The following is a 13994-nucleotide window of genomic DNA, read 5'->3' as shown; positions in this document are numbered from 1 at the left end:
GGGCTCTGCTGCCCAGCCCTGCCCCTGAGCGTCGGGGAAGCGCCAGCGGTCGGCTCTCCTCCTCCCCCGAGACTGCCCGGCTCCCCCCGGCCGCCGCCTCCCCCACTCCGTCCTCGATGTCTCCACCGCGGCGCGGAGCTCCCTTCGCCGCCTCCCCGCCCTCTCGCTCCTCGCCGCCGCCGTCTCCCTCCCGCCCCGCGGTCCGGCGGCTGCCGGACCCCGCCCGGCGGCGGCACCATGAAGGTGGAAGCGGGGGACAACTCCATGATCAACCTGTCGGTGCAGCAAGTGCTGAGCCTGTGGGCTCACGGCACCGTCCTCCGCAGCCTCACGGGTAACGGGGCCGTGCGGGGCCGTGCGGGTGCGAGGGTGCGCTCCGCGGGGCGGGCGGGCGCTCCGTGGCTGGAGCACAATGGAGGGCGTGGGGGTGGCGGTGGTCCCCCTGTGTGCTGCGCGTACGGAGGACTGGTGTTTGTGTTCCGGAGTCTCTCCGGGTGCTTACGTGTGTGTTCTGTGAGCAGGTATGTCGTGTGTGTGTGTGCGCGCCTGCTGTGGGGTCCGGGGAATCGGGAGGGGGCTGTGTGAGGCGTTGGTGTGACTGGGGTGTGGACTCGGTGTCTGGGATGCCTGCCCCTTCAAAGGACGTGAGAGTGTGGGATGGGCTCGCTCACTTTTCTATGCCCATCTATAATAAAAGAAGGCTAATGGTGTAGGGTATGTGTGCATGCGAGTGAAGCGATGGGTACCTGTGCATGAGTGAAGGGTTGTAGAAAGTGTGTGTGAGTGTGTAAATATGTATGGAAGGCTGGAGTACGTTTGTGGGGGTGGTTGATTGGGTTTTATTTTTTTTTCCCCTTGTGGATTTATGCTCATTGGCATTTGACAGAGCTATAAAAAAAACAACTAGAAAATCATAAAATTGAATATGGAGAATCAGAGACTTACCCCGCTACCCCTAAGTATACCTGTACACAATGAGAGCTGTGGGAGTGAATGAGGTGACAGATGTTTTCTGACAAATAGTCGTAATCTTAATCATCTGGGATTCTTAAAGTCTGAGCTGTTACGAAAAGATTCTGTGAACCAAGTTAGAGCCAGGTCCTCACCCTCTGTTAGGAGAGGGGAGCGTTGTCTGGCTTTTGGCAAGAACTGGCTTTTTTCTGCTCAGTCTCAGGCTGAAAAATGGGTGTGGACTACTGTGAGACCCAAGGCATACAGTGGAGAGGGGTATCTTCTCTTATCGTGTCCATGTGTAAAGAAAAGCATAACCTTCCAGCTCTGAATAAGCAGGGATTGGGTGTCAGTAGCAGAGATGTAACTGAATAGTGTCTTTCTGCTCGGTGTAGGGGTATATTCAGTGGTGACAGATTAGTGGAAAATGTTGAGTAAAGGGTGTAGGTTTTAAACAGTTATGAAAATATTCTAATATTTATGGAAGAGTATTATGTCATCTTTTTGCACTCTATAGTAATCATGAATAGATATATTCTTTTTTCTTTTTTAATCTATTAAAGGTGGAAGAAGTGTGATGAAAATAGAAGTGTAGCTGAAGTTGAAGCTGTAGCAAAGAGAAAGTGATCATCTTTCTTGTTCTTTTAACTTTCAGGATACATCTTAGTGTAGTAAAAAAGATTAATCTTTTTGTATTTGCCTGATCTGTGAACAGTGTGTGTCTGATGAGTAAAGTTTCCAGGTATTAGTGTGGTGACACACTAAATACAGCTCTCTTCCTGAGTAGTTATTTTAGCATTTACTTTAAAAACTTGTACTCTTAAAGGAAAAAGTTCACAATGGATTTCACTTTGCTTTGTGCCAGACATCCTCTATAACGTTTTTCTTATTAGACCATTATGCAACATAGGCGTTTCTATGAAATTAAGTGCCAAGAGTAAAAATCAGCTTGTTTCTCAGTGCTTTTGCAATAAGATGAGGGGTTGCATAAGGTGTTTATAATGTGTAATGTTTTTTCTTTTTAATTTAAAAAATATGAAAAATAATTTTTTATCCATAATAATGTTGTTGGACAATGTCACCATCAGTTGTAGCTGCAGTTTCTAAATTGGTGCTTAAATGTGGGCTGCTCTTACAGCCAAAAACTGTTGAGTTGAATGTTCTCATGGACTGTCAACAGTCCAAAACTTGCACTGGACTGAAAAATCTTTTCCACAGGATAAAATATATTTTGATACAATCATTGATATTAACAAAAAGCTGAACTAGTTACATAAACCCTTCCTTACTACTTACCGAAGTAGACTTTGTTCAAAACCAGAAATTCTGTTGTTTTCCCTGCTAAGAAAATAGGTTTGTGAATGAGTTTATCTTCTTTGACTACTTAATCCCTTCCCTTTTGTATCTCTGTTAGGTATAAGGAGAAACTTCTCCAGAATACTGGGAAAAGAAAATCATTAATATAGTGTGTTCCATGAATATTCAAGACTGCCTTGTGTTTACTTTTGGACTTAAAGTTGTGGTCTGGACTGGACTTTTAAGTTGCACAAGTAAAGATTTTTCTCCTTTAGATAAACTGTATTAATTATGTTTGCACAAATAAGTTGCAAAGTTTTATCAGCATCCTTCTTAAAAATACATTAATTTTCTGAAACTTTCAACAGGGTCCTGATGTGAACTCCAGCCTAAGCTTCCTAATAGCTTAGTTTTGGTGGGTTCTTTTTCCTGTCAACGAGAAACTGAAAGATTATTTTTATACTGTATATGTGAACCAGGTTCAACATGAAAAAAGGAAGTGCTGTCTTTGGTATGTGCTCTCAAATACCTAGGAGACCACAGACAAGTTCATTGCTGCCACATGTGCATCACACCCTGTAACAGCTAAAGCTGCAAGCATTGCTCCTTTTAGCTGAACATAGGCCCATCACCATGATGTGCTTGCTTCCTACCCTCCTGACTTCTCTTGGAAGGTGGAAGTAAGGCTTTAGTAATCATGGGACAGGTGGGGTGGCTTTTACCACACTCTTTGTTACATCCTCCAGTAAATCCCAAGAACACCTCCTTTGTATGAACTGGTTGTGTTTTAAAGGTAGATAAGGGTTTACTAGAACTAGTCAGACAGTAGCTGAATTTGAACTGAAAAAGGAGAAAAAAAATCCCACTATTAGTATCCAGTAAAATAAAAATTGTTTAAAGGCTGCTTCCACAATAAAGGACTTGGCAATATTTCTACTAATAGAAAGTCCTAAGCTCCATCCTGTGCTCATTTGTTCCTGATTGTCTGGTTTGTCTTTGCCCCCTATCCTGTTACTTGAGAGGACTAGTCTGTAATTCAAGATTTAAATGCTCCTCAGCGAAGTGCTTTTTTCCCACTTAATGCAGCAAAAATGTTAGCATCTCCAAACAACAATTTGACTGTATTGTTGTTAACTTTGAAAGTATCAGTTAATAAAGTAATTAAGGACAGGACCTGGTGCTGAAGAAAAAATGTATCATGTAAAGAGCAGAGTTATGTTTGCAGGTATCATATGCTGTCACTTCATCTGAGTGCTTTGAGTTTGTAAGCTACAGGAATGTAACATTACTGTTTTTTCTAATTCAAAATTTGACATGTGCTACCTTGTTGACTTAAATTTGTATTTTTGTATTCCTAGTACAGGTGCTTATTGCTTGACTTACCTCTGTACCTAATAGTAGTAGGATGGCTACTGGGCTTAGAATGGAGAGAGAGATACTCTGTTTTGGAGTAATCCCTTTTGATTTATGACATGTTGTAGGCAATCATTATTCATCTGGCAAAACAAGCTAAGAACTAGAGGAAAAGTGCTGAAGATGAAGGACTAAGGGAGATACTCCATGTTTACTGAAGCTGAGTGGCAGTAGGACAGCATATTCACATATATATAGAAAATATTTGAAAATGTTATAATTTATCTACTTTGTGTAAGATGAAGCTGTTGATGGAGTGCTTCAAGTGTAGATAAGATGGAAGTGATATGAATGTTATTCTAAACAGTAAAATACTTTAAAAACTATTTTTCTTATCTCTAAGGTTGTGTATGCCTACACTAATACATGTATAATGTGTATCTGTATTACATAAGCATAATGTATGTGTGATATTTATCTGATATGTATAAATACCAAATACCAAACAAAGAAGTACTTCAAAACTGGTGTGATTGGGCATTAATTACAAGGTATTTGAGCCTTGCAGCTTTTCTGGTTGGAAAAAAAACCCCACCTAAGGCAAACCAGTGGAAAGGAACATGAACACTATCTTAAATTATCTTTTCACTTTAAGCACTAAGAATTTTAAATAAACATGAAAAATGTATCTCAGTTGCTCTTATTAGAAAAGCTGTGGCATCTTTGCAATGTATTGAATGTCACTGTGCTTGTAAACTGGTAGGTACTGGGCCTTCCCTAGTTCCTGTATTTCTCTAGGAACTGTGGAGTTTTGATACACGTATGCTGTGTTTTGGTGACTTTAAGTAATTTGGGTACACTGAAAGGAAGCTGTGAAATTTTCTTAGAGTCAAGCAAAGGAAGTTGCAAGCGTTTTTTAGGGATGCTCTATGAGGGCGTGACTAAATGCACTGAGGCTAGGTGAGTATTTGGAGCTCTCTGACAGATAGAGGTAAATCATTACCTCTGCAGCAGCAAAGTACTCTGTCTGTGCAGCTCATGTTGTCAGACGAGCCAGCTAATTAGTATAGCTGCACAAAGACTGAAATTGGAATGTGCTTTTTTTGTCAGGGTGCAAAGGTGATGATGTACCTAAGTTTATGCTGCTTATTAGTCAGTGTTTAGGACATAATTAGTTGAGACACTTCAGTCTCACTTCCTGTTCCTTAGAGATATGGCAAGTCAATTAATCAATTAAACTATTCAGTCATTTTTGAACAAGTGAAGTCATGACTGTGTTCAGATGTCCACATTCTCTTTTATAGTGGCACCTCTCGATGTTATTCCCAACCCATTCTTTGTGTCTTTCAGTGTTACTCTAACACAGGGTTTTTGAGAGTCATCTCTCTTCATGATTCAGGGTCTAGATGATACTGAATTTTACAGAACATGAATTGTATCATTCTCTGCCCTCAACATGTCAGGATGAGAATGTCTACATTGTCCTCTAGGTGTATGGAGCTTAAGGTCTCCTCTAATTTGCTTGAAAGGTTGTCTGTCTCTCTCCTTGCCTTGTTCATCCCTGTTAAACAACTTGGTTGGCCTCATCACTCGCCCTATGAGCAGAAGTAAATAAATGAGTATGTTGAATGAGCAGGCATAAAAAGAGTAAGTAAGGGAGGATAAAAAAGGGTAACCTCCAGCCTTTCCTAGAGAAGGTGCTTGGAAGTGATTTGTCCTGTTTCAGCTCCTAACACCTAGGTGATGTTTTAAGGAAGAGAGGTCATCGTTTAACAAAACTCCAGCTGCTTTTGTGTCAAACAAGGAGTATTTCTGGATGTTTTCTAATTTCCTTTTCAATATGCCTGCTGCTTTTAAGGAGTAGGAGGAGAAAGTGTGTAGCAAAGAACTGAAGTTTGTATTTCTTTAGCCAACAGGACATTTTGTTGCTGGTTCTCTTCTCAAGCCTCCTGCCCTAAATATAAATTGAGGGGTGATGCTAATTTTCCTTGAGCCTTATTTGGAACGTAAATAAGACTGAAGATAGTTGCTCGCTGTGGAGCTATTTTGTTGTGTAAGAGTTTGTAAATATTTTTGGTTTCTTAGTTACAGGGGAGTAGTTAGCCTTCCCATAAGCTTTCATTTTCTTCTAAAAATACGGTCACCCTAGTGAGTTTTCCTGAGACTGGAAGTCATTTGTCTTCTCTACCTGATAATGGTTGACAATGCCTACTGTAGTGGTTTTGGTTCAAAATATTCATTACTTACTTATTTTCCTTCTGTGAGATAAGAATTAGGAGAAAAGCAAAGCAGGCACAAATCTTAAACAGCTGCAGTACAATGAAAGAGTTTTATTACTAATAGAATTAAAAGTAAAGAGACAATAACAAAACAAAAACAAATCCCCCCCCCCCCCTCCAGCCAGCACTTCTCTCCTTTTACCTAGCTCACACAAGGGATAACAAAACATGGGATGTTAGTCAGTGTTCCAGTTCTTGAAAAGTCTCTCTCTTATGCTTAAGGGAAAAAAGGGTTTTTCCTTCAGTTGCACGTGGTTCCCAAACTGCCACCAACAGCAGATCCGCCCGGAAACAAACAATCTGCTGTGTGTAGAACATCTCTCCCATGAAAAATCTCACAGTTCCTTCACACTGCAAAACATGGGCCATCACATGGGGTTATTCATCTTTTTAAGGATAAGTTCTTTTGGCCTGCACACAAAGGCTCTTTTTTGCCACAAGTCTCTAACAGCCTCTTACTACTATATAGCCTGGCATCGGGCATTCTTCACAATCTTCACAGGCACACGAAGATACTCCATCCCCCCATGTTCTTCAAATGGATTAAAGAGACAAACAGTTTGTGGTATTACAGTTTCTTACCACGGCATGCAAGAAGGTTTCTTTTAAGCTGCGCGCCAGAATCGCGGCACCGCCCTCTTTTCTCCCGCCGCCATGCTCAGCTCCGTCCCATGTGACTCACTTCTCTTTCTCTCTGACTCTGACGCCGCCATGCTGAAGAGTGTTCTTGTTCAGCTTTACGGTGGGAAAGCCTCGCTCCCTCTGTGCTGCTGGCTGCGTGGTGTCTTCTTCAGTTCAGCACGAAGTGTGCTGGCTGCAGACAGGAGGCTCTGCCGGCTCCCGCTGACTCCGCCGGCTCCGCGTGGAGAGGAGAGGGACCCGCCGGTCCCCAGAAGCCGCGCTGGATGGGTTTAGCTGTGAGCAGTCCATGGCTGGTTTTAGCTGTGAGCAGTCCATGGCTGGTTTAGCTGTGAGCAGTCCATGGCTGGTTTAGCTGTGAGCAGTCCATGGCTGGTTTTAGCTGCCTGTGGCTCTGAGGCAGTCCCCCCCCCAGCCACCCAGGGTCCGTGCCGCAGCGTTGGGAAAGGGGGAAAGGGGCAGTGGCCCCGGCCCGGCCCGGCGGGGCCGGGAGGCTCCGGAGCCCCCACCTCCCAGCAAGCGAGCTCCAACCAAAGGGAAGTCCCGCCTTTCTGTGCGGTTTAAATATGTAAATTGTGAGAAGCGTAATTGGTCTTAAAGACTGTCCATCAACTCAGGGTCAACCCAATACACCTACAAACCCCAATTTCCTAAAAGGTGATGCCTAACAAATCCTGTAGAAATTATGGTGTGTGACAGTGTCAGGTTCCCACAGACTTTCTTGATCCAGAATGATTGGGTCCTAAGGTTTATTTCCCTGTTGTCAAACTGTAGGTCTGGCAGGGCTGCCAGCTTCTATATTGGCAGATCTTTGGTTAATCCTCTTGTTTATGTGCTTCCACTTGAATAAATAATGGAAACACCCAAGCTGTGCTAGTAATGGACAAGGCCTGTTAGGACTGCAGGAGAGGTTCCCCTCCCACACTATCCATGAGCACAGCAGATTAGATCACCAGTCAGTCAGTCTTAATTTTAGTGAGGGGGTTTGTGGAGTGAGTACTTGACACCCCTGCCACTGTTCCATCACAGTAGCTTCTGAGAATGATGAGACAATCATTTAGTGGAACAGTACCATGGTCATTATCCTTTTGCCAAAATTTTTGAGACCCATCTTGGGGCTAGGGCTGAAGGGATGGAGGATCTGAGGAGAGCTGCTCCGAGCTACCCTCAGGATGTGTGTACATACATCCAGGAACTCAGAAGAAAATGTTACACCTTTAACTACAGCTGAAGTATTAATTGAATGTAAATTTACCACCTGCTTTCCTTGCTGCTCCTTTCAAAGAGCCCTTTGGCTACCGTGGTTCAGAGTTGTACGTCCTTGGGCAGGCATAGTGTTGCCATTTATGCCTGTGTGAGAGGGGAAGGGTTGAGCTACTCCCAAAGTGCTGCTCAATAAAAAGTTTAAACTCTGTATCTGTGCTATCTATATACATTTCCTACTGACTACGGACTCTCAGAGCTGTGGTTATTGTGTAGTAACATTTTTTTCTCGGCATCTTTTCGCAGTATGTTTTGTGCTGCTCAGTGTTTTTTAAGTTAGGTAATTGGGTTGTATTTTTTTCTCAAATAGTTGGTGTGAGTCAAGCTGCATTAATACAGGCTCTCCTCATAAACAATAAGTATCTTGCTTTTGTAAGGAAGCTGGGGTTTTTGTTTTGTTCTATTTTTGAGAGGGACCTGCAGCAAAGACTAAATTAATAACAGTATTATGGGATTATGGAATATGTACCCTAATTTGCTCAATTCTGTAATAATGCATACCTACTGTAGTTGTCTTAACACAAAAGGGATTTTTTCTTTTATTTACTCACCCTTTTGAATTATAGAATGTTTTTAGAAAGTCGACACCAAGTGAGAAACGTTCTTGAGTTATTGTGTAGCTCCATTGATGGTTCCAGCTCTTTTCTTTGAAGGTGATTATCATGTCTGCCATTCTTCAAAGAAATGTTTGTGCTCCACACATTCTCATGATCTGATGCCCTTTTTAGGAATTTAAATAATAGTCTCTACCTCTCTCTGAAGTTCTGTACTAAGCAATCAGAAGCAAGGAGTTAGATGTGTTAAAATTTCTTGTTAAAATTACAGTGTTTTTATTTGTGCCTTTGAAGCTAATTTGATGGAACATTCTATTACAGCTACTGGGTGGATCAACTAAAGTCTTTAATCTCAGTTTTCCCATCTGATGTTACCTGATGTTGTCTCTAATTGGTGGGCATGGGGTGGGGGGGCTGGGAAACAACAAAAAATCCACACCCACCCCAAAATAAAAACTCACAACCCAAACAAACCCCAAGCTCCAACCAAGTTCTTGACTTTTTCCTCTTTCAGCCTTTGTGTCAGAGAATATTTTATTCTACAAGAAGCAGTTACAATGCTTACTAAGAAATTGCAATCAACACTATTTAAAGAAACCATAAAAGGAATTATGACCACTTGTAAAAATACATCTGAATCAAGATTTTTGCCAGAATCCTTCTTATAATTTTTGACATAATACAGCTAATCCTTTATGATAGTCTGCTGAAATGAGGAAAGAGTCTTGAGAATGTACTGGTGGTGTCACATATATCACTTTTAAGATGGAAATCAGTATTGCTTTTCTCTTACTGTTGATTGTTTGCAATATTTTAAAGTTTGTTATGAAGTTCTTGTCTGAAAAACATTAACCCTTTATTTGACTGCTTTCTTTCAGAGATGTGGTACTGGGTTTTCCTCTGGGCTCTCTTCTCCTCTCTCTTTGTCCATGGTGCTGTGGGAGTATTAATGTTTGTGATGCTGCAGAGGCATAGGCAGGGGAGGCTGATCTCTGTCATTGTGGTCAGCATTGGATTTCTGGGTTCTGTAACTGGAGCAATGATAACCAGTAAGTCTGCCTTTTGTTTGTGTGTGGTGTTTTTTTGTTTTGTTTTGTTTCTTATTTTACATCTAACTTCTAAAAAGAAGAGGAAGGAAAATAGAGCCTGCATTTCTTGGTGAACTGTTAATTGTTTATTAAGGATTTTGTGATAGTTATAGAGTGACTCCCCCTTCTTCCCCCCCCAAAAAAAAAAGTTAAGCTTTGCTGATGTTCTAGGTAAAATGCTGTTTGGCAGGGGCATCTGTTACAGAGTTTCTTATGGTATTAGATGAATGCCTACCACTCAGATTACATTTTTTATTTCTTGACATTGTATCCTCAGATAGGTGCAATCATTTTTTCTGTTAAAGCCGAAAGGTTCACAGAGCTATGGTTAAAAACCACACTCATGTTTAAAACATTGCAGAAAATAGGAGTATTTTATGTAGTAAAGTGCAGAAGTGTTACACCTGACTGAATATGACACAAGTGATGTTGACAAGAATGTTTTGAGGAAATGCTACTCATCTGTCTTCATCCAGAGTTATTGGTATCAGATGCTGCTTTTCCATCTTTCCCAAGAAATTCTTTTATCTGTGTCAGCACTGAAATATGGGCCATAAAACCTGTAGGACACTTCATTCTTTGGTTTTATCATGTCCAGCTATGTTTATCAAACATATAAATAGACTACAGTCGCTTTCCCAAGCAAGCAGGAACATGCTGAGGGGGGGAAAGTAGTGAATGCTATTTTTGCAGGAAAGAAGTGTGTGCTTCATTGTCTGAAGCAATGCTGGTAAGGAGTTCTCAGCATCAAAATCCATGTTTTGAATGGTGCCTGTGTTAACTGAGCAGTAGTTTCTGCCCCAAAATCTTCAGTGGTGCAGAAAAGATGGCCTAACTTGAAAGGTCTCTGAGGGTAAGGAACTCTAAATCTATCAACCACCATATAGTCTGAAGGCAAAACTTCCCACCTTTCATTCTGGTTTTCCTGTGTTCTGCCCAGATTATCAGAATAGTGGTATCACTGTCGGCTTTGGACACATTCATAGAGGATTTGTGACAGATTAGTTCTTACTGCTACTGAAAGTCCTTCCTGGCTATTGTTTTACAAGGTTAAATAAAAATGCAAATGTCAGGAGGAGTTTCACTAAGACTTTCCTCAAAGGGTTGTTTTAATTGCTACAGATTTGTCAGCTTAGAATTTCCACCATTTAACACAGTAAAGTTCAGTTGGGTTTTGGGGTTTTTTTTGCCAAGTTGGAACTAGTTGAGTGCCTCATGTTATATGTTACACTGGTTTTTGTCTTAGGCTTAAAATGGCAGTGGCCTGTTACAAAGTCAACCATGCATGAGCATTTCTGAAGAACTGAAGTTGGGAAATGTGGTGTTGAAAGATCCAAGCAGAGACTTCCACAGCTTTCTGTGATGGGGAGGTTTCAGGATCAGTGTCTCCCAAGCCAAAGTACTTTGTGTCTTTTATCTTTGCATAAAAAGAGGAGCAACACAGTTGTATTTTTGGCATCCAGTTTTGCAGGTCAAATCATTTAACACATAAGCAGTCCTGTTTGTGTGCATATTCATCTGAGAATTTATCTAAGCCTAGACTGTAGACTTCTTATGCTGTTCCCAAAGGTTTTGCACAGAGCATTGCAACTTGCTTAGCCAAGTACTTTTACCTTCAAGTATTTTTTGTTTCTGGCCAGAACTGGCTTGTTTCGTACTGAAAGAAATTCTGCAGGGAGCTTCTGAAGGCAAATTATGGTGATCAAGTATTAAAGAGGATTTTTAATAGCTATTGTGTTGCAAACTGGGAGATACAAGTTGGAATACCAGCTGTTTGGATATGCCTGGTCTAGTGCTTAAGAAATTGAAATAGCAAACTTGACTTCCACTTTGTATTTCCAGTCTTCTGCATTGTTTGTGTAGGTGAATGAAGTCAGTATAGACTATTGCACAATATAAGTTTAATTTTGCTCAGGGAGATCTTTCAAACTTTTATGCTGTTCTGGGACCTTTTTACCAGCATATGGAAAAGCAAGAGACTCCTCCATTTTTAAGCTTTGAAAAATCATGGAAATCAATGGTTATTAAAAAAGGTATTGAAAAATTAACAAAAACAAGCAAAACTGCAAAACAACAACCAAAAAAACCCCACCAAGCCAAACAAGAATATATAAATACCAGACAGCTTAAGGCAAAGATTTTAGCTGTATTTCATCCAGAAGGGTCTGTTCTTCCTCCTTTTCCCCAGCACACTCCTTTTTGGTGACATATTCTTATTCCCCTTGTTGGCAGCCTATTGTACACACTTTTGGCTCTACACCAGCTTTGCTGGGTTATGTGTTACAGGTTGTATTGCACACTGCTATTTGTGTAATAATACATAATTACCAAACTACCAAATTTTTGTTGTTTTATTCTGGATACTTCCCAGAGTATCTCAGTGTTTGCTCAAGAAGCCCAAATTTTCTGTTCTTGATCTAGTAGTGACAATTCTGGTATACATTTTTGGCCACTTTGAATTCGCTTTGAAAATATAATTTTAATGTTAGTAGTGGGCTCAGTCTAAAGGATCTCTTTCAGTTTTTGACAGCAGCTAGCCAAGGAACAAATGGAAAAGCTTATGCAAGGTAGCTGAGTGAAATACCATAAGGCTAGCCTTCTGGTGAGATATTTCAGACAAAATATGCTTTGCAGAACATGTTTTTTTTAAAAAGCAATAATAAAAATAGATGAACCCAAAAATTACCTAACAGTGTGATTAATAGTGTTTGTAAGTACTGTTATGGCCACAATCATTAGTGAGTTCTACTCTTCCTAAAGACACTGTAAAAATTAGGTGTTGCTTTTTGAAGATGTCAGATGATTCAGATGCTGGTTGTACTTTCAGAAAATCTGTTGGGACTCAATGTACTTGTGTGTCACTAATGGATTTTTGATCACTCCAGCAGACTATTCCTATTAGTGACTGTGCAATAGCAAAAAAAACCACCTTTTTTTTAACTTTTGCATATTATTTTTAAAAATTGTGATGACTTTTCCGTTCTCTTTGAGCCTGAAAAAGCCTCTGTGATCTCTGAAGGCATTTAATTATGACTAGATTGCACCTAAGACGATACATACGGAAGGTCTACAATTAAGTTTTGGGTTTGGTTTTGGTTGATCCTGGTCTCTTGATACTATATTTCAAATTTGAATTTGCACACAATTGTACAAGGAAAATGGTCTGTTGTGGTTTTTTTGATTTTTTTTTTTTTAATGTGCTATAGCTCAGAATCTAATTGTATTGGTTAGAAATTTCCTCTCATAGACGTTCACTGCAGTATTTTAACCTTTTTCAGGTTTTGCTGGATTTGCTAAGCAATTGTTAACAATTAAGTGGTTTAATAAAAACTACTTATATAAAAATAAACCCATATAATACGACCAGTTTATTCAGGTGACATATTAAATGAACCTGGTAAATGTGTGTTTACAATTGTTTTGTTGACAGTAGCAGCTTTATTGTTCTTGTCTTCTCCCAGCCTAGACAAACACTATTAAACCACACTTCAGACTTGGTCAATTTTTAGAGGATTGCCTTGCTACCTTTTCAAACTGGCACAAGGCACAAAAAATGTTTTAAAAATATATCTGAAGATGTCTACAGGGAAACAACAAGATTTAATTTTCTTAAGTCAAACTGATGATGGAAAAGTTGATCTGGTTCAATTGGGAAAATCATTCCTGAAGCATATACGTAACTATAAAAACACAAGCAAGGCTGGTAATTGTGTAATGCCATGAAGTAATACAGTGATTGGTGATGTTCTATAAATAGCTGATGCATAGACAGAGTAAATAATTTGTCACATATTTCAACCTTGGCTTTTTCTGTGATTTGATCATTGTTTTCCTTGTGATTCTTAGGTGCTGCAGTAGCTGGAATTTACAGAGTAGCAGGAAAGAATATGGCTCCCCTAGAAGCTCTTGTCTTTGGTGTTGGACAGACAGTACTGACATTAATTATCTCATTTTCAAGAATTCTTGCAACACTTTGAGACTTATGTAGAAAGGGGGAGACAAAAATCTTTAACCTGAAGAGAAGCTTCCTGAGAGTGGATTCATCTGCTTATGGACTCGGATTCTAGTGCAAGAGAAAGGAAGCGATGCGGAAAGTGCACTGCAAATCTCGAGGCTCAGTCAAATGAACAGGCTGTCCTCTAGTGTTGGAAATGCAGAACTCCTGCACTGCGCCTTACGTGCCTCCGTCATGGGCAAGGGGGGGATCCCTGTGTGCCAAGTGGAGATGGAGCACCTCGAGCAGCTGCCAGGCAGGTCCATGCTTGGTGGTGGGATCACTGTCCTGAACACGTTGTCATGAAACAGGGGGGCTGTCCTGAAAGTTGCTCTGTGTGCCAAACTTGGGGTTTCATTCTGAGCAGGTGGCTGGGTAAGCTCTGGAATGTAGAAGAATTCTGTGAATGTGCACAATTCTCCTTGAATTCAGGTGAAATAGCAGAATAACTGACTTTTGTGTATTAGCAGAATCTCTCTGAATGCTGAATATTCTTGTTCAGTATTCAAAACAACTGGTGGATCTGTTAAAATGTAGATGAATTTTGATAGGGTTTAAGAGCCACAGCTTTAACAAC

General features: G+C 40.6%; 1 protein-coding gene across 1 annotated transcript; it reads left to right on the top strand.

The window, feature by feature from the left end:
• Positions 1 to 237: 237 nt before the first annotated feature.
• On the top strand, positions 238 to 13400 carry TMEM170B (transmembrane protein 170B; the record flags this gene model as incomplete). Its single annotated transcript, XM_082293528.1, has 3 exons — positions 238 to 334; positions 9214 to 9384; positions 13270 to 13400. The coding sequence occupies 3 exons, from the start codon at positions 238 to 240 to the stop codon at positions 13398 to 13400; spliced, it is 399 nt and encodes a 132-aa protein (XP_082149654.1).
• Between the last annotated feature and the right edge of the window lie 594 nt (positions 13401 to 13994).

The sequence above is a fragment of the Coloeus monedula genome (genome assembly GCF_965178545.1).
Source record: "Coloeus monedula genome assembly, chromosome: 1".
NCBI classification, from domain to species: Eukaryota; Metazoa; Chordata; class Aves; order Passeriformes; family Corvidae; genus Coloeus; species Coloeus monedula.
Note: the sequence above shows the minus strand (reverse complement) of the source record. Positions and strands in the feature narration are given on the sequence as shown.